Source organism: Oncorhynchus kisutch, linkage group LG1, assembly GCF_002021735.2.
Source record: "Oncorhynchus kisutch isolate 150728-3 linkage group LG1, Okis_V2, whole genome shotgun sequence".
Taxonomy (NCBI): Eukaryota; Metazoa; Chordata; class Actinopteri; order Salmoniformes; family Salmonidae; genus Oncorhynchus; species Oncorhynchus kisutch.
The window spans coordinates 10,073,939-10,100,816 of NC_034174.2; the positions used below are offsets into that span (position 1 = coordinate 10,073,939).

The following is a 26,878-nucleotide window of genomic DNA, read 5'->3' on the forward strand; positions in this document are numbered from 1 at the left end:
CTCCCCTAAACCGGAAGACGCTAGGCCAAATTGTGTGCCGCCCTATGGGACTCCCGATCACGGCCGGTTGTGATACAGCCCGGGATCGAACCAGGGTGTCTGTAGCGACGCCTCTAGCACTGAGATGTAGTACCTTTGACCGCTGAGCCACTCGGGAGCCAGATCCGCTGAACTTGGGTCAGTTGTGTGCGCTACCCCATACGATGCTTATTGTCACGATTTGGTGAGGGTAAACTGATCCTAGTTCTGTGCCTAAGAGCATCTCCTATCCTCCACCACTTACTTCTCGGGAAAAGATCCGGTCTCGTACTCTCTGATACTCCTCCTCCCTCTCCTCTATGGATTTGCTGCGCCGCCCGTCCGACAGCGGCACGCGGATCTGCGATTGGACAAGAGGAAGAAGGGGTGTGATCAGTAAACATCATTGGACAAGAAGTGGTATTTACCGAATACTATTCAGAGCATCTTCTCAGGAAGAATACGTGTACATTAAAATATTGTGAGAGAGATTGATATACTCAGATAATCGTCAACAGGATATATCACATTCAGCCTTCTCATATATCGTATCCTCGTGTTCTACAAAGACGTACAAAAGGTAAAAACAGCTACAAATAACATGTATGAAGAATCTGTGAATCAGAACTGTTAAGTATAATTAACTGTTAAGTATTTAAGTAATAAAAAGCAACAGTGAAGAATAAAAAAAAGGGACTAATGACCTGATTATCGTCCTTGTCCATACTGGCGTCGTCTCTCTTGAGGATAAACTTCTTCTGGAAATCCATGTTCCGCTCATCCTTGATATGCTCTGAGAACCTCTGCTCTGGGCTGAAGAAAAAAAACTATTCAGAAACTCTTGTTAGGACTAGTTTTGTAACGATACCAACATTTTTACTAACGATACGATACCAGGCCAAGTACCACGATACCAACGAGTATCACGATACCAAGTAGTATCACGATATCAAGTAGTACCACGATACCAAGTAGTATCACGATACCAAGTAGTACCACGATACCAAGTAGTACCACGATACCAAGTAGTACCACGATACCAAGTAGTACCACGATACCAAGTAGTACCACGATACCAAGTAGTACCACGATACCAAGTAGTAGCACAATACCAAGTAGTACCACGATACCAAGTAGTACCACGATACCAAGTAGTACCACGATACCAAGTTGTATCACGATACCAAGTGGTACCACGATACCAAGTAGTACCACGATACCAAGTAGTACCACGATACCAAGTAGTACCACGAGGGGAACATGTGTTGCCTAGCGTCCTGTTCAACCGGGCGCTTGTTCACATTTTCTAAATGTTCTGCGCAATGTGCTATGCAAAAATTAACTGAAATTCACACTTCTACTCAATACAACACATTGAATTTAACTTCACACTTTTCAGTGTATAATAAAATACTGTATAGAATGGCTGATTTGCTCATAATGGCAAAGGCCACACACTCCCGCGGTCTCCTTTTCTCAAACACACACACACACACACACACACACACACACACACACACACACACACACACACACACACACACACACGCTGCTCCCACAAACACACGCTGCTCCCACACACACACGCTGCTCCCACACACACACGGTGCTCCCACAAACACACGGTGCTCCCACAAACACACGCTGCTCCCACAAACACACGCTGCTCCCACAAACACACGCTGCTCCCACAAACACACGCTGCTCCCACACACACACGCTGCTCCCACACACACACGCTGCTCCCACACACACACGCTGCTCCCACACACACACACGCTGCTCCCACACACACACACGCTGCTCCCACACACACACGCTGCTCCCACACACACACGCTGCTCCCACAAACACACGCTGCTCCCACAAACACACGCTGCTCCCATAAACACACTCGTCTCCCACGTCTCCCCAAATTTTTAAATGTTAGGCACCAAAGACAATTTAAGCAGCACCAAAAATGTAAATATTTTTGATATAGTTTAGGCTTCCATTAGGCCTATATGAATCACAACGATTTGAATCACACCTATATGAATCACACCGATATGAATCACACCGATATGAATCACACCGATATGAATCACACCGATATGAATCACACCGATATGAATCACATTATATAAAGCACACCTATAGGAATCACACCTGTATGAATCACACCTGTATGAATCACACCTGTATGAATCACACCTGTATGAATCACACCTGTATGAATCACACCTGTATGAATCACACCTGTATGAATCACACCTATATGAATCACACCTATATGAATCACACCTATATGAATCACACCTATATGAATCACACCTATATGAATCACATTTCATGAGAAGCAGACCCTTTTCCTATTTTCTGTGCCAATCAAATTTGCCTAGACCTACTGTCAAGTTACCAGGTAGTTAGCTAGCTAGGTAAAGTGACTGAACTATGTTGATTGTTATCAAACCAATAATTAGCGACCCGGGACTAGTTTAAAGCAGCACGCAACATGATTGGTCAAATTATATAAAAGGCAAATCCCGCTGGAAAGAAAAAGGTGTGTCTGGTAACTGTTTAGATTAGAAACAAGACCTGGTAACATGGGTCATTATTATATAACTGTTTAGACTAGAAACAAGACCTGGTAACATGGGTCATTAATATATAACTGTTTAGACTAGAAACAAGACCTGGTAACATGGGTCATTATTATATAACTGTTTAGACTAGAAACAAGACCTGGTAACATGGGTCATTATTATATAACTGTTTAGACTAGAAACAAAACCTCTGGTAACATGGGTCGTATTTCTAGAACTGTTTAGATTAGAAACAAGACCTGGTAACATGGGTCGTATTTCTAGAACTGTTTAGATTAGAAACAAGACCTGGTAACATGGGTCGTATTTCTAGAACTGTTTAGACTAGGAACAAGACCTGGTAACATGGGTCGTATTTCTAGAACTGTTTAGACTAGAAACAAGACCTGGTAACATGGGTCATTATTATATAACTGTTTAGATTAGAAACAAGACCTCTGGTAACATGGGTCATTATTATATAACTGTTTAGACTAGAAACAAGACCTGGTAACATGGGTCATTATTATATAACTGTTTAGACTAGAAACAAGACCTGGTAACATGGGTCATTATTATATAACTGTTTAGACTAGAAACAAGACCTGGTAACATGGGTCATTAATATATAACTGTTTAGACTAGAAACAAGACCTGGTAACATGGGTCATTAATATATAACTGTTTAGACTAGAAACAAGACCTGGTAACATGGGTCATTAATATATAACTGTTTAAACTAGAAACAAGACCTGGTAACATGGGTCATTATTATATAACTGTTTAGACTAGAAACAAGACCTGGTAACATGGGTCATTATTATATAACTGTTTAGACTAGAAACAAGACCTGGTAACATGGGTCATTATTATATAACTGTTTAGACTAGAAACAAGACCTGGTAACATGGGTCATTATTATATAACTGTTTAGACTAGAAACAAGACCTCTGGTAACATGGGTCACATTTCTATAACTGTTTAGACTAGAAACAAGACCTGGTAACATGGGTCATTATTATATAACTGTTTAGACTAGAAACAAGACCTCTGGTAACATGGGTCATTATTATATAACTGTTTAGACTAGAAACAAGACCTGGTAACATGGGTCATTATTATATAACTGTTTAGACTAGAAACAAGACCTCTGGTAACATGGGTCATTATTATATAACTGTTTAGACTAGAAACAAGACCTGGTAACATGGGTCATTAATATATAACTGTTTAGACTAGAAACAAGACCTGGTAACATGGGTCATTATTATATAACTGTTTAGACTAGAAACAAGACCTGGTAACATGGGTCATTATTATATAACTGTTTAGACTAGAAACAAGACCTGGTAACATGGGTCATTATTATATAACTGTTTAGACTAGGAACAAGACCTGGTAACATGGGTCATTATTATATAACTGTTTAGACTAGAAACAAGACCTGGTAACATGGGTCATTATTATATAACTGTTTAGACTAGGAACAAGACCTGGTAACATGGGGTCATTATTATATAACTGTTTAGACTAGAAACAAGACCTGGTAACATGGGGTCATTATTATATAACTGTTTAGACTAGAAACAAGACCTGGTAACATGGGTCATTAATATAACTGTTTAGACTAGAAACAAGACCTGGTAACATGGGTCATTATTATATAACTGTTTAGACTAGAAACAAGACCTGGTAACATGGGTCATTATTATATAACTGTTTAGACTAGAAACAAGACCTGGTAACATGGGTCATTATTATATAACTGTTTAGACTATAAACAAGACCTCTGGTAACATGGGTCATTATTATATAACTGTTTAGACTAGAAACAAGACCTGGTAACATGGGTCATTATTATATAACTGTTTAGACTAGAAACAAGACCTGGTAACATGGGTCATTAATATAACTGTTTAGACTAGAAACAAGACCTGGTAACATGGGTCATTATTATATAACTGTTTAGACTAGAAACAAGACCTGGTAACATGGGTCATTATTATATAACTGTTTAGACTAGGAACAAGACCTGGTAACATGGGTCATTATTATATAACTGTTTAGACTAGAAACAAGACCTGGTAACATGGGTCATTATTATATAACTGTTTAGACTAGGAACAAGACCTGGTAACATGGGGTCATTATTATATAACTGTTTAGACTAGAAACAAGACCTGGTAACATGGGGTCATTATTATATAACTGTTTAGACTAGAAACAAGACCTGGTAACATGGGTCATTAATATAACTGTTTAGACTAGAAACAAGACCTGGTAACATGGGTCATTATTATATAACTGTTTAGACTAGAAACAAGACCTGGTAACATGGGTCATTATTATATAACTGTTTAGACTAGAAACAAGACCTGGTAACATGGGTCGTGTTTCTAGAACTGTTTAGACTAGAAACAAGACCTGGTAACATGGGTCGTGTTTCTAGAACTGTTTAGACTAGAAACAAGACCTGGTAACATGGGTCGTATTTCTAGAACTGTTTAGACTAGAAACAAGACCTGGTAACATGGGTCATTATTATATAACTGTTTAGACTAGAAACAAGACCTGGTAACATGGGTCATTATTATATAACTGTTTAGACTAGAAACAAGACCTGGTAACATGGGTCGTGTTTCTAGAACTGTTTAGACTAGAAACAAGACCTGGTAACATGGGTCGTGTTTCTAGAACTGTTTAGACTAGAAACAAGACCTGGTAACATGGGTCGTATTTCTAGAACTGTTTAGACTAGAAACAAGACCTGGTAACATGGGTCGTATTTCTAGAACTGTTTAGACTAGAAACAAGACCTGGTAACATGGGTCATTATTATATAACTGTTTAGACTAGAAACAAGACCTGGTAACATGGGTCATTATTATATAACTGTTTAGACTAGAAACAAGACCTGGTAACATGGGTCATTATTATATAACTGTTTAGACTAGAAACAATCCGTTTTCTTTGCTGTAAAACTGCAGGCCTTTCACTCTCTGACACGCAGAGGCTGCATGACAGTGAACTTGCACAGTCTACTCAGACTGGTCTGTGCTCATTGTTATAACAGGTGATGAAACCCTGCCAACTCCACACGCTACTCCAAATGTAACTCCAGAAGACCCATCAGGGTCTGCGTCACCCCTCGCCATCACCGAGAAATTATATTTACACAACTGATAGAGGAATAGATGACCAGGAATAGCAACCAGAAAGATGCAGGTGAGTGAGGGCTGGTAGAGGATGCTGAGAGATGCAGGTCAGTGAGGGCTGGCAGAGGATGCTGAGAGATGCAGGTGAGTGAGGGCTGGTAGAGGATGCTGAGAGATGCAGGTGAGTGAGGGCTGGTAGAGGATGCTGAGAGATGCAGGTGAGTGAGGGCTGGTAGAGGATGCTGAGAGATGCAGGTGAGTGAGGGCTGGTAGAGGATGCTGAGAGATGCAGGTGAGTGAGGGCTGGTAGAGGATGCTGAGAGATGCAGGTGAGTGAGGGCTGGTAGAGGATGCTGAGAGATGCAGGTGAGTGAGGGCTGGTAGAGGATGCTGAGAGATGCAGGTGAGTGAGGGCTGGTAGAGGATGCTGAGAGATGCATGTGACGTTTTGGTACCGTGATATTACCATGGTACATGCATACCACGGCCTCCTAAGTTCTGCACACGGCCTCCTAAGTTCTACACATGGCCTCCTAAGTTCCATCTGTCTCCCACTCACATGCGTGTGTTGCCAGTCTTGTTAATGATGACGGCCTTCCCAGTCTGGTCTACGTTGTGGTCCATGCCAAAGTAGGCCGCTACACGGTGCAGCAGCATGCGGTGGTACGACGTCATCTGGGGAAACTTCTTGTACTGGTTACTGGAGGGATAAACAACGGTCCTGGTTACTGGAGGGATAAACAACGTGTCCTGGTTACTGGAGGGATAAACAACGGTCCTGGTTACTGGAGGGATAAACAACGTGTCCTGGTTACTGGAGGGATAAACAACGTGTCCTGGTTAATGGAGGGGAGAACGTGGAGATGAACCATCTAGTGATGATACTTGAGTGGTAGTACAGTGTCTCTCTCTTAGATGTGGACTGTTACCCTTTTCTAAAACAAAATGTAATTGTTCGTCAAACTGTTAGAGACGGGACGGATTTACATTTGAAATCAACTTCAGATGAGGGTGATGACACCATCCCAGAGTCCCAGGCAGCCAAATATACCATACTGATATACCAACTAGAGTACAATCCCTATGTTTAATCCCATTATACATATACTGGAGTAAAGTAGCAGTATGGAATGTGGATACGTCCCACGTGGCACCCTATTCCCTACCTAGGGCACTACTTTAGACCAGAGCCTATATAGGGAATAGGGTGCCATTTCTCACTCACTTGTCGTCATTAATGAACTCCAGGATATCTTGTTCTAGTTTCATCAGCATCATTCGATCCCTGTTGGAGAGAGGGGAGAGAAAAAGAGGGGAGAGAGAAAGAGGGGAGAGAGAAAGGGGAGAGAGGAGAGGGGAGAGAGAGAGGGGAGAGAGGAGAGGGGAGAGAGAGAGAGAGAGAGAGGGGGGCGAGAAAGGGGAGAGAGGGGAGGAAGGAGGAGGGGGAGAGGAGAGAGGGAAGAGAGAGAGGGAAGAGAGAGAGGGAAGAGAGAGAGGGAAGAGAGAGCGAGAGAGAGGAGAGGAGAGCAATAGAGAGGAGAGCAATAGAGAGGAGAGGGGAGAGAGAGGAGAGCAATAGAGAGGAGAGGGGAGAGAGAGGAGAGCAATAGAGAGGAGAGGGGAGAGAGAGGAGAGGAGACAGAAGGAGGGAGTGAGACTGTGGCAGGACAATCTGAGTGCCATCTGCTCATTCCATTCACCCCACAGTGACTCCTTTCCCAATTCGTCCTCAGAGACTGGATGAGCACATAATAAACACAGTCCAGACCACCACAGGGTTAGGCTAGCTGGTTCAGATTCTGCCCCTTAGAGTTTCTCAATCCATTTCCATCCGTTGAGTGCTGTGATAGGAGGTGTCCCCTTCCGTAACTGGGGTTTTGTGTGTGTGTGTGTGTTTTTTTTTTTTACCTGGGGTTGTTTTTCAGTGTGTTGACCAGGAAGTCGTGCACGTCGATGCCGGTGGAGTCTGTGTACTCCTGGCTGGAGTCTGGCGGAAGGGAGACACAGAAGACAGGATGCTTGACATGGCTCCAAATATGACACCATACACACAATCTGGTAACACACACACACACACACAATGATACAGACATCTATCCGTTTCCCATCAGCTGGTCTGCCCCCCTTTGCTACTCAAATTAATCCTCATCAGCATTTCCCCCCAGAGACATCTTACCTCGTGACAGCATCTTGCGTGGAGTCCTGTTCTTCTCCTCCTCATCCTCGTTCTCATAGTCATCCTTAGAAGACTTCTCCTCCTCCTTGTCCGAGGGACAGCTGATGTGGAGTTGGATAATGTCTGGAGGTCCGTCAGTACAGAACGGACCTGATGACTCCTCACACACCGCCAGGCTCCTCACCAGCTTCAGCTTGGCATTGGACTGAAACACACCCAGAGACACACACACACCACAGTGAAGCAGCAGACTACACACATAGGTTAGTGAGCCACACACACCACAGTGAAGCAGCAGACTACACACACAGGTTAGTGAGACACACACCACAGTGAAGCAGCAGACTACACACATAGGTTAGTGAGCCACACACACACCACAGTGAAGCAGCAGACTACACACACAGGTTAGTGAGACACACACCACAGTGAAGTAATGTATCTCTCTTCGGTTCATCAATAATAGATCAAATTCATTGCACACTATCAATATTTGACAACAAATGTTTAACAAAAAATTAAATCTGCATTTTAGCTTGGCATTAGACTGAAACACAAAGAAACAAAAACATACCACATCGAAGCAAGCAGCTAAGTAAAAACCACAAGTATTTAAACCCAGACACAGGCTACATTAACCAGGTCCTACTTCTAAGAGATATCTGGTCACATACCAGCACCATTTTACAAAACATGAGGTGATGCTGGAAAGGCTTAATTGGTTTGAGATAAGTAAACATAAAAACAAACTCAACTTGTGTAGACTTCATAATCACAACGTTGGGATTTCACTGGGTTGGAGGGGAATAACCCACCCGGGTGGGAGGGGACTAAGCCACTCGGGTGGGAGGGGACTAAGTCACTCGGGTGGGAGGGGACTAAGCCACTCGGGTGGGAGGGGACTAAGCCACTCGGGTGGGAGGGGACTAAGCCACTCGGGTGGGAGGGGACTAAGCCACTCGGGTGGGAGGGGACTAAGCCACTCAGTGGGAGGGGACTAACCCACTCAGTGGGAGGGGACTAGCATGTAAATTGTGAGTGTACACACACACACACACACACAAACACGCGAAAGCTGACTTCCATAAATACCCTACGTAATAGGCTGTGTGTGAGCTCATGGCTAAGCAGGCCTCACCTCTGCAACTTTTCCTGGTCTATCTAACCTGCTCACTAGGATTAGCCAACTCTGGGTCTAGTAATGCTAAGTAGGACCCTTTATCTAACGGGTGGACTTTAATCCCAGGATTAGGATCATGATGTAAAAACGTAGACAACAACATCAACACAACAGACAGGATAACGCCGTCCTTACCCTGGCCCTTTTCCTGCCGTGTCCATGGTTCTGAGTACGCCTCTGCAAGGAAAGAACATCTGGTAATACTCAGAACACTAGCTGTACTCAAAACCATTTACAATGTTAAAGAAATATGTTAAAACCATATTTTAGTGAACAAATGTTTGATTTCGTTGTTTAATATTAGGGAGATTACTGCGGTTGCTGTGCTAACAGATTATTTAACTTTCTATACTGTTTCTGGTAGATATTTGTTGAAGCTGAGGTTGACGATAAACCCACAATGCAATGCACAGTCGTGAAGGCACAACAGTGCCTCTTCCCCCTCAGGAGGTTGAAAAAGTTTGGCATGGGCCCTCAAATCCTGAAAAGGTTTTACAGCTGTACCTCTGAGAGCATATTGACTGGCTGCCTCACTGCTTGGTATGGCAACAGCACCGCCTTCGATCGCGTGGCGCTACAGAGGGCAGTGCGGACAGCCCAGGACATCACTGGGGACGAACTCCCTGCCATCCAGGACCTCTCTTTATCAGGCGGTGTAAAAAGACGGCCCGGAAAATCATCAAAGACTCCAACCACCCGAGCCATAGATTATTTTCTCTGCTGCCGCACGGCAAGAGCTACCGGTGCTTCAAGTCTGACCTCAACAGGCTATTGAACAGCTTCTATCCCAAAGGAATACGATGTATAAATAGCTACACAGACATCCTCTGAGAGCAACTTCTCCCAACCATCCAGGAACAGATTGGTGATGAACAATGCCTTTTCCAGCATGATGGAGCATCTTGCCATACGGCAAACGTGATAACTAAGTGGCTCGGGGAACAAAACATCAATATTTTGGGTCCATGACCAGGAAACTCCCACAGACCTTAATACCATTGAAAACTTGTGGTTAATCCTCAAGAGACGGGTGGACAAACAAAAACCCACAAATTCTGACAAACATTGATTATGCAAGAATGGGCTGTCATCAGTCAGGATGTGTCCCAGAAGTTAATTAATAGCATGCCAGAGCGGATTGCAGAGGTCTTGAAAAAGAAGGGTCAACACTACAAATAATGACTCTTTGCAACAACTCTTGTAATTGTCAATAAAATACGTTTGCTAGAGAGCATTTGGATGATCCAGAAGAAGATTGGGAGAATGTCATATGGTCAGATGAAACCAAAATATAACTTTTTGGTAAAAACTCAACTCGTCGTGTTTGGAGGACAAAGAATGCTGAGTTGCATCCAAAGAACACCATACCTACTGTGAAGCATGGGGGTGGAAACATCATGCTTTGGGGTTGTTTTTCTGCAAAGGGACCAGGACGACTGATCCGTGTAAAGGAAAGAATGAATGGGGCCATGTATCGTGAGATTTTGAGTGAAAACCTCCTTCCATCAGCAAGGGCATTGAAGATGAAACGTGGCTGGGTCTTTGAGCATGACAATGATCCCAAACACACCGCCCGGGCAACGAAGGAGTGGCTTCGTAAGAAGCATTTCACAGTCCTGGAGTGGCCTAGCCAGTCTCCAGATCTCAACCCCATAGAAAATCTTTGGAGGGAGTTGAAAGTCTGTGTTGCCCAGCAACAGCCCCAATACATCACTGCTCTAGAGGAGATCTGCATGGAGGAATGGGCCAAAATACCAGCAACAGTGTGTGAAAACCTTGTGAAGACTTACAGAAAACGTTTGACCTCTGTCATTGCCAACAAAGGGTATATAACAAAGTATTGAGATAAACTTTTGTTATTGACCAAATACTTATTTTCCACCATAATTTGCAAATAAATTCATAAAAAATCCTACAATGTGATTTTCAGGATTTTTTTTCTCATCATGTCTGTCATGGTTGAAGTGTAACTATGATGTAAATTACAGGCCTCTCTCATCTTTTTAAGGGGTAGAACTTGCACAATTGGTGGCTGACTAAATACTTTTTTTGCCCCACTGTATTTACCTCACCTTACATATCTACCTCCCCTACAGATATCTACCTCCCCTACAGATATCTACCTCCCCTACAGATATCTACCTCCCCTACACATATCTACCTCCCCTACACATATCTACCTCCCCTACACATATCTACCTCCCCTACACATATCTACCTCCCCTACACATATCTACCTCCCCTACACATATCTACCTCCCCTACCCATATCTACCTCCCCTACACATATCTACCTCCCCTACACATATCTACCTCCCCTACACATTTCTACCTCCCCTACACATATCTACCTGTGTCACATGTTAATATGATATTGGATCTGACATGAATATTTCCTGTATATAGTATTCATACTTACTTTAATGTGTATTTCATATTTCCTTCTTTCTTATTTATTTTTTCTAGTAACACATTGTTATCGATTATTTCATTGTTGTTGTTTTGAGTTTGCAAGAAAGGCAATTCACTGAACATGTGCATGTGACATTAAAACTTGAAATCTCTCTCTGGGCAGGACATGGCTAGAAAGGATACAGTTTGTCAAATTTACGTCAAAAGTGAATTTATTTTTGCATTTTGAGCTAACCATAAACCCTTTTCCTAACCTTTACCCAGGTATCCTATCCTGCTGACAAAAGCTGTATCGTTTTTTACCTTCCTTTCAGCGTCTAAATCTTTAACAAACCGATTTTACACCTAAGTAACAGTCATGTCATTAGAAATCAAGATGAATGTAGCAGCTACAGTAGCCAGCTAGCTACACTCGTTCAACCTGCCTGAAACGTCTACTACAAGCTGTTAAGATGTAGATAATTGGGTTAAATGCAGAAGACACATTTCAGTTGAAAGAATTCAGTTGTACAACTGACTATGTGTAATTAGTTTGATGCTAGAAGCACAGCGTATAACTTACAACCATTTAGCAAGTCGGAAATGTTCAAGTTTCCTAGTTCCGACCAGGACGTGAACGCGGCACAAGTCAAGAACTATGTGGGACGCTAGGCTGATTGGAAGTTGTAGTTCACATTAGGTCAATATTCAAGCTAGTTTAGCGCAGAAATGTGGTAATTAACTACAATTTACCATAATCCATTGCGCCCATTCTTTCCGACCACGGACAGAGGTGGATACACACCATATGAGGCCTCATGAGAGAGGAATGACAACATGACGACGAGAGTGATAGAGACAGTTTGTGAGGTAGCTCTACCCGATTGATAGTTAGTAAAAAGTCGTCTTGAAGTATGCTTTATGTACTGTACTCTTCAATCCACTGTCAGTGTCAGATTGAAGGCAGGTGATGGCTGAGGGAAAGCTCTAAAATCATTTTAATGCTTAAAAAATGAATTGAAAAAACGAAATCGAAAACCGTGATTATTTTGTAATAATAGAATCGAAACAGAACTCAAAAAAGCACTTATTGCTCACCACTGTAGTGTCAATGACAGTCATTCGCTAAAAAAGGGGACATTTTTCTCAACCATGACCACATCCAACTCTGCCAACCCACCCCCACTACACTCCAGTCGCAGGTTTGCAGCGCGTGTGCATCGTGGCCGTATGCAACTATGCAATGCATGATGGGAGCGCAGGTTCAAACAGAACTGAAAAAGACAACCCACTGTTTTATTTTGAGCACGTCAGTAAAAAAAACAACATGCTTTGTCATTATAAAATGTCTGAATATGTTCAAATCTAGACAGCCACAGAATTCACAGACATTATATTCTCTAGTGTAGTAGAACGATTCCTTCAAAAACTTTCCTGGAAATTACAACCCTAGAAGTGCAGTGCAGAGGAGGGCAAAAGGGTGCTTCCCAATCATCTCTCCTTTCTCCTGAAGTGTGTACTCGTTTACTACTCACCACAAATGTAAAAGCATCACTTCCATTAAGGGAAGTGAATAATTACACAATTTGGGAGAAAAGAGAGATGATTGGCAAGCAACCACATTCCCGTTGAGGTCAGTTACCTGTGAGTCCTGTGTGGCGCTCTCCTCTGCCTCCATGCCCTCCCCGGTGCCCTCCTGTCCCTGGAAAGGTTCAGGGGATGGGGAGTGCTTCCTCATCGAGTCATCATTGAGGGGTCTACTACTTCCACCCTCCGTCTGAATGTCCTCCTCAGCCAGGCTCACGGACATCTTCTCAAGGGAGGGTAGGAGGACTCAAGAGACTGTTAAAGAAGACAAGAGGTTCAAAGGCTGTACAGGTTGAGGTTATGACCTGGTCTGAAGAAAACTAAAGAACCCTAAACATGGTAGGAGTCGAGAGATACCGACCATGTAGTTCATGAATACAGTGAACTGTACCTGACGAGGAGATCAGCTGTTCTGTGCGATTCCTTACGGTGTGTGTTCCCAGGAGAGGGCTCTACAGAGGAGGACTGTGCCACTCCGCTGTGCGAGGGTATTCCATAGCGCGCTCCATATAGGGGGGGGGAGAAAACAGCCGAGACGGGGAAGACACACCAGGTGAGTGGGTCTATATGTCCGTCCGCCCGTGCCTCTCAGTGCAGCAGCATGTTGATGAGAGCTCCTCCAGCCAGGACCGCTGGGGATAAGAGAAAGGTAGAATGACGTCACAACACACGGATTCTCTGACGGGGTCTGACTCACGGCTCAAAGCGTGGGAGGACAGAGCTACCGGGCTGGCTGTGGAAGTAGGAATTCAGTCAAGGAATGAACACTTGCATTAATAAACACTTGCAGACCTGGGTTTGAAATTGGACTTGTTTTTTGTTCAGAAACTTTGCAACGGTTTACTGACAGAGTAGAGACGGCGTGTTTCTGTCTCACTCGTTAACAACAAGGAGCTGATGAAAACATGGCAGCTTACTGCACCTTCAGGAAAAGTGGCGCAAGACAAACACGCCAGAGCAAGACAGACAAACAGGACGCAGTGTTGAGTAACACGGTTCTCAGCAGTTTAACACAATTTCCTTGAAAGTCATCAGGAAGCTGTGTGCGTGTGTGTGTGTGTGTGTGTGTGTGTGTGTGTGTGTGTGTGTGTGTGAGAGAGAGAGAATGAGAGAGAGATGCAGAGAGGAGAGGAGGCTGTATGGCAGGCAGGGATTCCCGAAGCAGGGGAAGACCCAGGCACAGCAAGGGTGTCATCACTGAGGCAGCAGCACCACATCAATGACCAGGGCGCCCACACACACACAACCACCCACAAACGCAACCACCCACAAACGCAACCACCCACAAACGCAACCACCCACAAACGCAACCACCCACAAACGCAACCACCCACAAACGCAACCACCCACAAACGCAACCACCCACAAACGCAACCACCCACAAACGCAACCACCCACAAACACAACCACCCACAAACACAACCACCCACAAACACAACCACCCACAAACACAACCACCCACAAACACAACCACCCACAAACACAACCACCCACAAACACAACCACCCACAAACACAACCACCCACAAACACAACCACCCACAACCACCCACAAACACAACCACCCCACCCACAAACACAACCACCCACAAACACAACCACCCACAAACACAACCACCCACAAACACAACCACCCACAAACACAACCACCCACAAACACAACCACCCACAAACACAACCACCCACAACACAACCACCCAAACACAACCACCCACAAACACAACCACCCACAAACTTAACCACCCAACTGCACTCAGCTCTGAAGAGGCAAATAGTATAAAAACAACATTGCAAATAACTTACAGCTGTTCTTGATTGAGCCTGTAGCAATGGAACCAATAGACACATCCCCAAAGTGCAAACCACACCCACTTTTGACCTGGCACTCCAGGCAAGGCTAAAGAAAATTCTCAAAATGATTTGTAATATTTCAAATAGCCCAAGTTTGAAAGACAGACAGACAGACAGAGCCTGCTGAAGACAGATTCACTGAGGGTTATTTACTGCAGGTATTGACTCCCTGTCCTACCGTTTAATTTATCTTTTTTGTTGTTGGTCGTAGCAGGTCAGGATCTAAGCAATAGTTAGTACCAGATGTCAGGAGAGAAAACAGCTGACGGGGGGTTTATTCTATAATATAGGCTTCTGTACGCTATAGGGAACCAATGTAGCTGCTAGTTATCATTTATACACTGCAGCTGTAATCACATGGCCATTTAGCAGGTTGAATTTTATAATGGAGAGGAGAGATGTGTGTGTGTACTGCAGAACCTGAATGAAAGATGAAGGTAAATGGTAATGTAGCACAGTAGAGAGAGAGAGAGAGAGAGAGAGAGAGAGAGAGAGAGAGAGAGAGAGAGAGAGAGAGAGAGAGAGAGAGAGAGAGAGAGAGAGAGAGAGAGAGAGAGAGAGAGGGGAATAGAGAGGGGTAGAGAGGCAGAGAGCGAGAGGAACAGAGAGAGGCAGAGAGAGAGGGATAGAGAGAGGGATAGAGAGAGGGATAGAGAAAGAAGGATAGAAAGGCAGAGAGCGAGAGGAACAGAGAGAGAGGGATAGAGAGAGAGGGATAGAGAGGCAGAGAGCGAGAGGAACAGAGAGAGGGATAGAGAGGCAGAGAGCGAGAGGAACAGAGAGAGGGAGAGCTGTGAGGAAGAGAGAGAGGGATAAAGAGGCAGAGAGAGAGAGGAACAGAGAGAGGAAGAGAGAGAGGGATAGAGAGAGAGGGATAAAGAGGCAGAGAGAGAGAGGAACAGAGAGAGGGAGAGCTGTGAGGAAGAGAGAGAGGGATAGAGAGGCAGAGAGAGAGAAAAATAGAAAGAAAGATGAATGAGTCAGAGCTGAGCAGAGAGGGGGAGGATGACGTCAGCAGGCTGAGCATTAAGAGGACACATTAAAAGAGGAAGAGAGAGAGGAATAGGGAGTGGGTGAGGACAGAAAAGAGGAGGGGCAGAGCAGGGGTATCCTCTATGACAGAGAAGAGAAAAGAGAGAGAGTGTGTAGAGGGTCAAGATTTTGAAAAAGGGAGGGGGAGAAAGAGAGACGGACAGAGAGACGGACAGAGATAGCAGAGCTGCTGACCATAATCACCCCGCCCTTGTTCATTATAAAGACAGAGGAGAGAAAGAAAGACACAGAGAGGGAGAGAGGGGATCCTTTCAATCCATTATTGATGAGTGCTGGAATGTGGGCGGGAGGAGAGAGAAAGAAAGATACCGGTATGGAGAAAGAGAGAGAAAGAGAGGGACAGGGGAACCTTTCTCCAAGTCATCCTTCACAGCAGCAGGTCATCAAGAGAACAAAAATAAACTCGCTTCTCTCCATTCATTCATTCAAATTTGAATCCATTTTTTTTTCATTTTAAAAAAAAAGATGACTATTTCCAGCCACACTTGTCAATGAACGTTCATTATGAATGGAGTGTCAGGACTCAGGACAAGGCGGCAGCGTAGCCTAGTGGTTAGAGCGTTGGACTAGTAAACGGAAGGTTGCAAGTTCAAACCCCCGAGCTGACAAGGTACAAATCTGTCGTTCTGCCCCTGAACAGGCAGTTAAACCCACTATTCTCAGGCCGTCATTGAAAATAAAATTTGTTCTTAACTGACTTGCCTGGTTCAATAAAGGTCCAATTAAAAAAATACAAATAAAGTCCTCCTAACACTGTCTGTTATCATGATTATAGTATTACAGATGACTGTTTATCTGCTACCCACAGAGGAGGGACTCGAAGCATGCCGCATTCACTCATGTCCACAAGTCTTTACATTCAACACAATTACCTGCCCTGCAGTGGGTTTTGGGCTCCATGTGATGCAAATGTTGTCACCTGGGACGACTCTATGTCAAAGGAAATCAAGTGTAACGTGGTTAGTCTCCTTCAGAAGTATGCTGGATGGATTGGAGGCTACCTCTCAAAGAAAAATAAATAAAAAATGTCTAAAAAAACACAGGAAATTGGTCCCATTATAGACATTACGTCATTTCTGCCCTTCTTCTAGTTTGGGAAGGGGGAGCAGAGAGAGCGACACGGCAGAGGGAGCAGGAGAGAGACATTTTTTTAAATCAATGATGAAACAGACGGTCCTGCCATGCGATTGGCCGCGTCCTCCACCAATGGGAGGCCCAGCTCCATGGCAACAGGCTCTGTCACCAAGAGAAAACCAGAAAGCTCCCTCAACACCCCCATCTCTCTGTAGCACCCCCCCCTTCCTGCCTGGCGAACCAAACACACACACACCTCTCTCTCTTACTGTAGCACCCCCCCTTCATGTAGAACCCCAAAACACACACACCTCTCACTGTAGCGCCCCCGTTCATGTAGAACCCAAAAACACACACCTTTGTCACTGTAGCGCCCCCCTTCATGTAGAAGCCAAACACACCTCTCTCACTGTAGCGCCCCCCTTCATGTAGAACCCAAACACACACACACACACACACCTCTCATGGTTCATGTAGAACCCAAACACCTCTCAGTATCACCCTATTTCCTTCCCCAATTACCTAGTTCTGCCGATCTCTCACACACACACACACATTTTTTTTAATCTGAGTTACAAAACACCAGCACACACGGTAAGTGATCCAATTCATAAACATTCTAGTGAAGAGTACAGATGGATGACTCCTTCACACACGACTCTGTTCTGTGTTGTGGTGTGTCGTGTCGGGAATAGGCTCAGCAGATCGGTTTCAGGTGACCCCTGAACTAAGCAGATTGAGCAGCAGATGCACACCGAGACAGAGAGGCCTGAGGAGCTAACTAGTGAACGTGGACAGACAGGGAGGTGGACCACACTTCCTGGGGCTCTACACTCTCATATGATCAGCTAGAAGCCAGCGACTGAGTCACAACTCAAAAAATCATTCACCAAATGTTACAGAAATATTTCCCCAAATATCGCTAGTTAAAATACATGGCACTTAGCGTCACCAACGAGCATTTATGGCTCTGCTACATCAGACCGGGCTACAGGCAGAGGTCTGGCCACGAGGTCATCTTCGCTGTTGTGAAGTATTCCTGATAACGATATAGATGTATTGATGTTTTCAGAGTCCAGGAGGACAACTGATGAGATTAGGATCTCTAGGACAGGTCTCTCCTTTTTCACTTGTTCATTGTAATGACGCTGTCTTGTACGGTGGGGACTAATGTTGCTTCACTGTGTCTGGTCTGTATTCCACCAGGGAACACTTTAGTGTGTTATCCCCTGGGTTGTACTCGGTGCACCCAATTTTTACCCAATAAATCAAATCACGAAGGTAGTTCATATTGGCCTCAGTGCAGGTGGTCCAGGCAGGTAGCAAACCAATAGTTGTAGACAGGAAACACTGTGCTCCATTACTGAAACAAATTGAGCCATCCATCCAATCTGAACCACCTATCATGTGAGCAATGCCCAGTCCCTCCCTCCCAGCTACCTCCATCCCTCCCTCCCAGCTACCTCCATCCCGCCCTCCCTCCCTCCCTCCCAGCTACCTCCATCCCTCTCTCCCAGCTACCTCCTTCTCTCCCTCCCTCCCTCCCAGCTACCTCCTTCCCTCCCTCTCTCCAGCTACCTCCCTCCCTCCCAGCTACCTCTATCCCTCCCTCCCAGCTACCTCCACACCTCCCTCCCAACCACCCAGCTACCTCCACACCTCCCTCCCTACCACCCAGCTACCTCCACACCTCCCTCCCTACCACCCAGCTACCTCCATCCCTCCCTCCCTACTACCCAGCTACCTCCATCCCTCCCTACCACCCAGCTACCTCCATCCCTCCCTCCCTACCACCCAGCTACCTCCATCCCTCCCTCCCTACCACCCAGCTACCTCCATCCCTCCCTACCACCCAGCTACCTCCACACCTCCCTCCCAGCTACCTCCTTCCCTCCCTCCCTCCCTCCCAGCTACCTCCCTCCCTCCCAGCTACCTCCAACCCTCCCTCCCTCCCAGCTACCTCCATCCCTCCCTCCCAGCTACCCCCATCCCTCCCTCCCTACCACCCAGCTACCTCCATCCCTCCCTCCCTACCACCCAGCTACCTCCATCCCTCCCTCCCTACCACCCAGCTACCTCCATCCTCCCTCACTACCAGCCAGCTACCTCCATCCCTCCCTACCACCCAGCTACCTCCATCCCTCCCTCCCTACCACCCAGCTACCTCCACACCTCCCTCCCAACCACCCAGCTACCTCCATCCCTCCCTACCACCCAGCTACCTCCACACCTCCCTACCACCCAGCTACCTCCACACCTCCCTCCCTACCACCCAGCTACCTCCATCCCTCCCTACCACACAGCTACCTCCATCCCTCCCTGCCACCCAGCTACCTCCACGCCTCCCTCCCTACCACCCAGCTAACTCCATCCCTCCCTCCCTCCCTACCACCCAGCTACCTCCCTCCCTACCACCCAGCTACCTCCATCCCAGCTACCTCCATCCCTCCCTCCCAGCACCCAGCTACCTCCATCCCTCCCTCCCTCCCAGCTACACTGTGCTCCATTACTGCAACAAATTGAGCCATCCATCCAATCTGAACCACCTATCATGTGAGCAATGCCCAGTCCATCCCTCCCTGCCAGCTACCTCCATCCCTCCCTCCCAGCTACCTCCATCCCTCCCTGCCAGCTACCTCCATCCCTCCCTCCCTACCACCCAGCTACCTCCATCCCTCCCTACCACCCAGCTACCTCCATCCCTCCAAGGCTATCTCCACGCCTCCCTCCCTACCACCCAGCTACCTCCATCCCTCCCTACCTCGCTTCCAGCTACCTCCCTCCCTCCCTACCACCCAGCTACATCCCTCCCTCCCTACCACCCAGCTACCTCCATCCCTCCCTCCCTACCAGCCAGCTACCTCCATCCCTCCCTCCCTACCAGCTACCTCCACACCTCCCTCCCTACCACCCAGCTACCTCCATCCCTCCCTACCACCCAGCTACCTCCATCCCTCCCTGCCACCCAGCTACCTCCACGCCTCCCTCCCTACCACCCAGCTACCTCCATCCCTCCCTACCCTCACTTCCAGCTACCTCCCTCCCTCCCTACCACCCAGCTACATCCCTCCCTCCCTACCAGCACCCAGCTCCCTCCATCCCTCACTCCCTCCCAGCTCCCTCCATCCCTCCCTACCTCCCAGCTCCCTCCATCCCTCCCTCCCAGCTCCCAGCTCCCTCCATCCATCCCTCCCAGCTACCTCCCTCCCTCCCTCCCTACCACCCAGCTACCTCCACACCTCCCTCCCAACCACCCCAGCTACCTCCACACCTCCCTCCCTACCACCCAGCTACCTCCACACCTCCCTCCCTACCACCCAGCTACCTCCATCCCTCCCTCCCTACCACCCAGCTACCTCCCTCCCTCCCTACCACCCAGCTACCTCCATCCCTCCCTACCACCCAGCTACCTCCACGCCTCCCTCCCTAACACCCAGCTACCCTCCATCCCTCCCTACCTCGCTCCCAGCTACCTCCCTCGCTACCACCCAGCTACATCCCTCCCTCCCTGCTACCTCCACGCCTCCCTCCCTACCACCCAGCTACCTCCATCCCTCCCTACCTCGCTTCCAGCTACCTCCCTCCCTCCCTACCACCCAGCTACATCCCTCCCTCCCTACCACCCAGCTACCTCCATCCCTCCCTCCCTACCAGCCAGCTACCTCCATCCCTCCCTCCCTACCAGCTACCTCCACACCTCCCTCCCTACCACCCAGCTACCTCCATCCCTCCCTACCACCCAGCTACCTCCATCCCTCCCTGCCACCCAGCTACCTCCACGCCTCCCTCCCTACCACCCAGCTACCTCCATCCCTCCCTACCTCACTTCCAGCTACCTCCCTCCCTCCCTACCACCCAGCTACATCCCTCCCTACCAGCACCCAGCTCCCTCCATCCCTCACTCCCTCCCAGCTCCCTCCATCCCTCCCAGCTCCCTCCATCCATCCCTCCCAGCTACCTCCCTCCCTTCCTCCCTCTCTACCACCCAGCTACCTCCACACCTCCCTCCCAACCACCCAGCTACCTCCACACCTCCCTCCCTACCACCCAGCTACCTCCACACCTCCCTCCCTACCACCCAGCTACCTCCACACCTCCCTCCCTACCACCCAGCTACCTCCATCCCTCGCTCCCTACCACCCAGCTACCCTCCACACCATCCCTCCCTACCACCCAGCTACCTCCATCCCTCCCTACCACCCAGCTACCTCCATCCCTCCCTCCCTACCACCTAGCTACCTCCCTCCCTCCCTACCACCCAGCTACCTCCATCCCTCCCTACCACCCAGCTACCTCCACACCTCCCTCCCTACCACCCAGCTACCTCCATCCCTCCCTCCCTACCAGCACCCAGCTACCTCCATCCCTCCCTCCCTACCACCCAGCTACCTCCATCCCTCCCTCCCTACCACCCAGATACCTCCATCCCTCCCTACCTCCCAGCAACCTCCATCCCTCCCTACCAGCACCCAGCTCCCTCTATCCCTCCCTCCCTCCCTCCCAGCTACCTCTATCCCTCCCTCCCAGCTACCTCCACACCTCCCTCCCAACCACCCAGCTACCTCCACACCTCCCTCCCTACCACCCAGCTACCTCCACACCTCCCTCCCTACCACCCAGCTACCTCCATCCCTCCCTCCCTACTACCCAGCTACCTCCATCCCTCCCTACCACCCAGCTACCTCCATCCCTCCCTACCACCCAGCTACCTCCATCCCTCCCTCCCTACCACCCAGCTACCTCCATCCCTCCCTACCACCCAGCTACCTCCACACCTCCCTCCCTCCCTCCCAGCTACCTCCTTCCCTCCCTCCCTCCCTCCCTCCCAGCTACCTCCCTCCCTCCCAGCTACCTCCCTCCCTCCCTCCCTCCCAGCTACCTCCATCCCTCCCTCCCAGCTACCCCCATCCCTCCCTCCCTACCACCCAGCTACCTCCATCCCTCCCTCCCTACCACCCAGCTACCTCCATCCCTCCCTCCCTACCACCCAGCTACCTCCATCCCTTCCTCACTACCAGCCAGCTACCTCCATCCCTCCCTACCACCCAGCTACCTCCATCCCTCCCTCCCTACCACCCAGCTACCTCCACACCTCCCTCCCAACCACCCAGCTACCTCCATCCCTCCCTACCACCCAGCTACCTCCACACCTCCCTACCACCCAGCTACCTCCACACCTCCCTCCCTACCACCCAGCTACCTCCATCCCTCCCTACCACACAGCTACCTCCATCCCTCCCTGCCACCCAGCTACCTCCACGCCTCCCTCCCTACCACCCAGCTAACTCCATCCCTCCCTCCCTCCCTACCACCCAGCTACCCTCCCTCCCTACCACCCAGCTACCTCCATCCCAGCTACCTCCATCCCTCCCTCCCAGCACCCAGCTACCTCCATCCCTCCCTCCCTCCCAGCTACACTGTGCTCCATTACTGCAACAAATTGAGCCATCCATCCAATCTGAACCACCTATCATGTGAGCAATGCCCAGTCCATCCCTCCCTGCCAGCTACCTCCATCCCTCCCTCCCAGCTACCTCCATCCCTCCCTGCCAGCTACCTCCATCCCTCCCTCCCTACCACCCAGCTACCTCCATCCCTCCCTACCACCCAGCTACCTCCATCCCTCCAAGGCTACCTCCACGCCTCCCTCCCTACCACCCAGCTACCTCCATCCCTCCCTACCCTCGCTTCCAGCTACCTCCCTCCCTCCCTACCACCCAGCTACATCCCTCCCTCCCTACCACCCAGCTACCTCCATCCCTCCCTCCCTACCAGCCAGCTACCTCCATCCCTCCCTCCCTACCAGCTACCTCCACACCTCCCTCCCTACCACCCAGCTACCTCCATCCCTCCCTACCACCCAGCTACCTCCATCCCTCCCTGCCACCCAGCTACCTCCACGCCTCCCTCCCTACCACCCAGCTACCTCCATCCCTCCCTACCTCACTTCCAGCTACCTCCCTCCCTCCCTACCACCCAGCTACATCCCTCCCTACCAGCACCCAGCTACCTCCATCCCTCACTCCCTCCCAGCTCCCTCCATCCCTCCCTACCTCCCAGCTCCCTCCATCCCTCCCTCCCAGCTCCCTCCATCCATCCCTCCCAGCTACCTCCCTCCCTCCCTCCCTACCAACCCAGCTACCTCCACACCTCCCTCCCAACCACCCAGCTACCTCCACACCTCCCTCCCTACCACCCAGCTACCTCCACACCTCCCTCCCTACCACCCAGCTACCTCCATCCCTCCCTCCCTACCACCCAGCTACCTCCACACCTCCATCCCTCCCTACCACCCAGCTACCTCCATCCCTCCCTACCACCCAGCTACCTCCATCCCTCCCTCCCTACCACCCAGCTACCTCCCTCCCTCCCTACCACCCAGCTACCTCCATCCCTCCCTACCACCCAGCTACCTCCACGCCTCCCTCCCTAACACCCAGCTACCTCCATCCCTCCCTACCTCGCTCCCAGCTACCTCCCTCGCTACCACCCAGCTACATCCCTCCCTCCCTGCTACCTCCACACCTCCCTCCCTACCACCCAGCTACCTCCATCCCTCCCTACCTCGCTTCCAGCTACCTCCCTCCCTCCCTACCACCCAGCTACATCCCTCCCTCCCTACCACCCAGCTACCTCCATCCCTCCCACCCTACCAGCCAGCTACCTCCATCCCTCCCTCCCTACCAGCTACCTCCACACCTCCCTCCCTACCACCCAGCTATCTCCATCCCTCCCTACCACCCAGCTACCTCCATCCCTCCCTGCCACCCAGCTACCTCCACGCCTCCCTCCCTACCACCCAGCTACCTCCATCCCTCCCTACCTCACTTCCAGCTACCTCCCTCCCTCCCTACCACCCAGCTACATCCCTCCCTACCAGCACCCAGCTCCCTCCATCCCTCACTCCCTCCCAGCTCCCTCCATCCCTCCCAGCTCCCTCCATCCATCCCTCCCAGCTACCTCCCTCCCTTCCTCCCTCCCTACCACCCAGCTACCTCCACACCTCCCTCCCAACCACCCAGCTACCTCCACACCTCCCTCCCTACCACCCAGCTACCTCCACACCTCCCTCCCTACCACCCAGCTACCTCCACACCTCCCTCCCTACCACCATCCCTCGCTCCCTACCACCCAGCTACCTCCACACCATCCCTCCCTACCACCCAGCTACCTCCATCCCTCCCTACCACCCAGCTACCTCCATCCCTCCCTCCCTACCACCCAGCTACCTCCCTCCCTCCCTACCACCCAGCTACCTCCATCCCTCCCTACCACCCAGCTACCTCCACACCTCCCTCCCTACCACCCAGCTACCTCCATCCCTCCCTCCCTACCAGCACCCAGCTACCTCCATCCCTCCCTCCCTACCACCCAGATACCTCCATCCCTCCCTACCTCACAGCAACCTCCATCCCTCCCTACCAGCACCCAGCTCCCTCTATCCCTCCCTCCCTCCCTCCCAGCTCCCTCCATCCCTCCTTACCTCCCAGCTCCCTCCATCCCTCCCTCCCAGCACCCAGCTCCCTCCATCCCTCCCTCCCAGCTACCTCCCTTCATCCCTCCCTCCCAGCTACCTCCCTTCCTCTCAGCTACCTCCCAGCTACCTCCCTCCTAGCACCCAGCTACCTCCCAGCTACCTCCCTCCCCTCAGCTACCTGCATCCCTCCCTCCCAGCTACCTCTCAGCTACCTGCATCCCTCCCTCCCAGCACCCAGCTACCCCCATCCCTCCCTCCCTCCCAGCTACCTCCATCCCTCCCTCCCTCCCAGCTACCTCCCTCCCTCCCAGCTACCTCCATCCCTCCCTCCCAGCTACCTCCCTCCCTCCCTCCCAGCTACCTCCCTCCCTCCCAGCTACCTCCCTCCCTCCCAGCTACCTCCATCCCTCCCTCCCTCCCAGCTACCTCCATCCCTCCCTCCCTCCCAGCTACCTCCATCCCTCCCAGCTATCTCTCTCCCAGCACCCAGCTACCTCCCTCCCAGCACCCAGCTACCTCCCCTCAGCTATCTCTCAGCTACCTCCCTCCCTCTCAGCTACCTCCCTCCCTCTCAGCTACCTCCCTCCCTCTCAGCTACCTCCCTCCCTCTCAGCTACCTCCCTCCCTCTCAGCTACCTCCCTCCCTCTCAGCTACCTCCCTCCCTCTCAGCTACCTCCCTTCCTCTTAGCTACCTCCCAGCTACCTCCCTCCCAGCACCCAGCTACCTCCCAGCTACCTCCCTCCCCTCAGCTACCTCCCAGCTACCTCCCTCCCTCTTAGCTACCTCCTTCTCTTCCTACCCCGCTCCCTTCATCCAGCCAGCCAGGTCTCCTGCTACATCCCTCTCTCCCCCAGACATTAACCACTAATCCTGACTACAGACTTGGGCAGTGCTCCTGTCCAGTGGCTTCCATCCCAGGTTTGGGGTATATCACCCTTAGCTGTTCCAAAGTCAACTATACTGTGTGGTGTTTTAGGCTGAAATCGTCTGCCCTGAAGTCTACAGTAGACCAGTGTCATCAGTCAAGCTGTCGAATGGACACGAGGTTATACTGTATGATTGATGATAGAGAGCGAGAAGACAGGCTATGTGCACACTGCCCACAAAATGAGGTGGAAAATGAGCTGCACTTCTTAACTTCCTGCCAAATGTATGACCATAGAGACAAATATTTCCCTCAGATTACACAGATACACAAATAATTTGAAAACAAACCACTGTCTGGTTCCCACCAACCTACAGCCAGCCAGGAGACAGTGGAGAGAGAGAGCAGGGCAACCAGCCAGGAGACAGTGGAGAGAGAGAGCAGGGCAACCAGCCGGGAGACAGTGGAGAGAGAGAGCAGGGCAACCAGCCGGGAGACAGTGGCGAGAGAGAGCAGGGCAACCAGCCAGGAGACAGTGGAGAGAGAGAGCAGGGCAACCAGCCAGGAGACAGTGGAGAGAGAGAGCAGGGCAACCAGCCAGAAGACAGTGGAGAGAGAGAGCAGGGCAACCAGCCAGGAGACAGTGGAGAGAGAGAGCAGGGCAACCAGCCAGGAGACAGTGGAGAGAGAGAGCAGGGCAACCAGCCAGGAGACAGTGGAGAGAGAGAGCAGGGCAACCAGCCAGAAGACAGTGGAGAGAGAGAGCAGGGCAACCAGCCAGGAGACAGTGGAGAGAGAGAGCAGGGCAACCAGCCAGGAGACAGTGGAGAGAGGAGGGCAACCAGCCGGGAGACAGTGGAGAGAGAGAGCAGGGCAACCAGCCAGGAGACAGTGGAGAGAGGAGGGCAACCAGCCAGCTCAAAAACAACAGAGCAACAAACAGAAAGACCAGCAGCCTTCCCACCTGCCAAATACAGACCCTTCAAATCCCTCAGCACACCCACAGACAGCCCTTAGGTCACAGTCACACACAGAGAAGGAGCAGTGGGTTCCACTGCAACTATAATACACCAGCTCTCATCTGAGAGACTCACTAGAGACAGAGCTGTAGTGGAGCAGGTTGAGAGCTTCATGTTCCTCGGTGTCCACATCACTAAGGATCTATCATGGTCCACACACACCAACACAGTTGTGAAGAGGGCACGACAACGCCTCTCCCCCCCCCCAAGAGAATGAAAAGATTTGGCATGGGTCCTCAGATCCTTACAAAGTTCTACAGCTGCACCATTGAGAGCATCTTGACTGGCTGCATCACCGCCTGGTATGGCACCTGCTCAGCATCCGTAAGGCGCTACAGAGGGTAGTTCTATCTCAAGGCCATCAGACTGTTAAACAGCCACCACTAACATTGAATAGCTGCTACCAACACAGTGACTGAACTCCAGCCACTTTAATAATGGGAATTGATGGAAATGTATGTAAAATA

At 49.8% G+C, this 26,878-nt stretch overlaps 1 protein-coding gene across 1 annotated transcript in view; it reads right to left on the minus strand.

The window, feature by feature from the left end:
- Positions 1 to 26,878, minus strand: part of LOC109879701 (R3H domain-containing protein 2) — a 104,985-nt gene that overhangs the window by 53,083 nt on the left and 25,024 nt on the right. The window contains 9 exon segments of the mRNA XM_031833756.1: positions 284 to 379; positions 723 to 831; positions 6,297 to 6,437; positions 6,963 to 7,022; positions 7,646 to 7,724; positions 7,914 to 8,118; positions 9,229 to 9,270; positions 13,127 to 13,326; positions 13,463 to 13,703. Of these exon segments, the coding sequence (XP_031689616.1) occupies positions 284 to 379; positions 723 to 831; positions 6,297 to 6,437; positions 6,963 to 7,022; positions 7,646 to 7,724; positions 7,914 to 8,118; positions 9,229 to 9,270; positions 13,127 to 13,294 (900 nt within the window). The 5' untranslated portion in view covers positions 13,295 to 13,326; positions 13,463 to 13,703.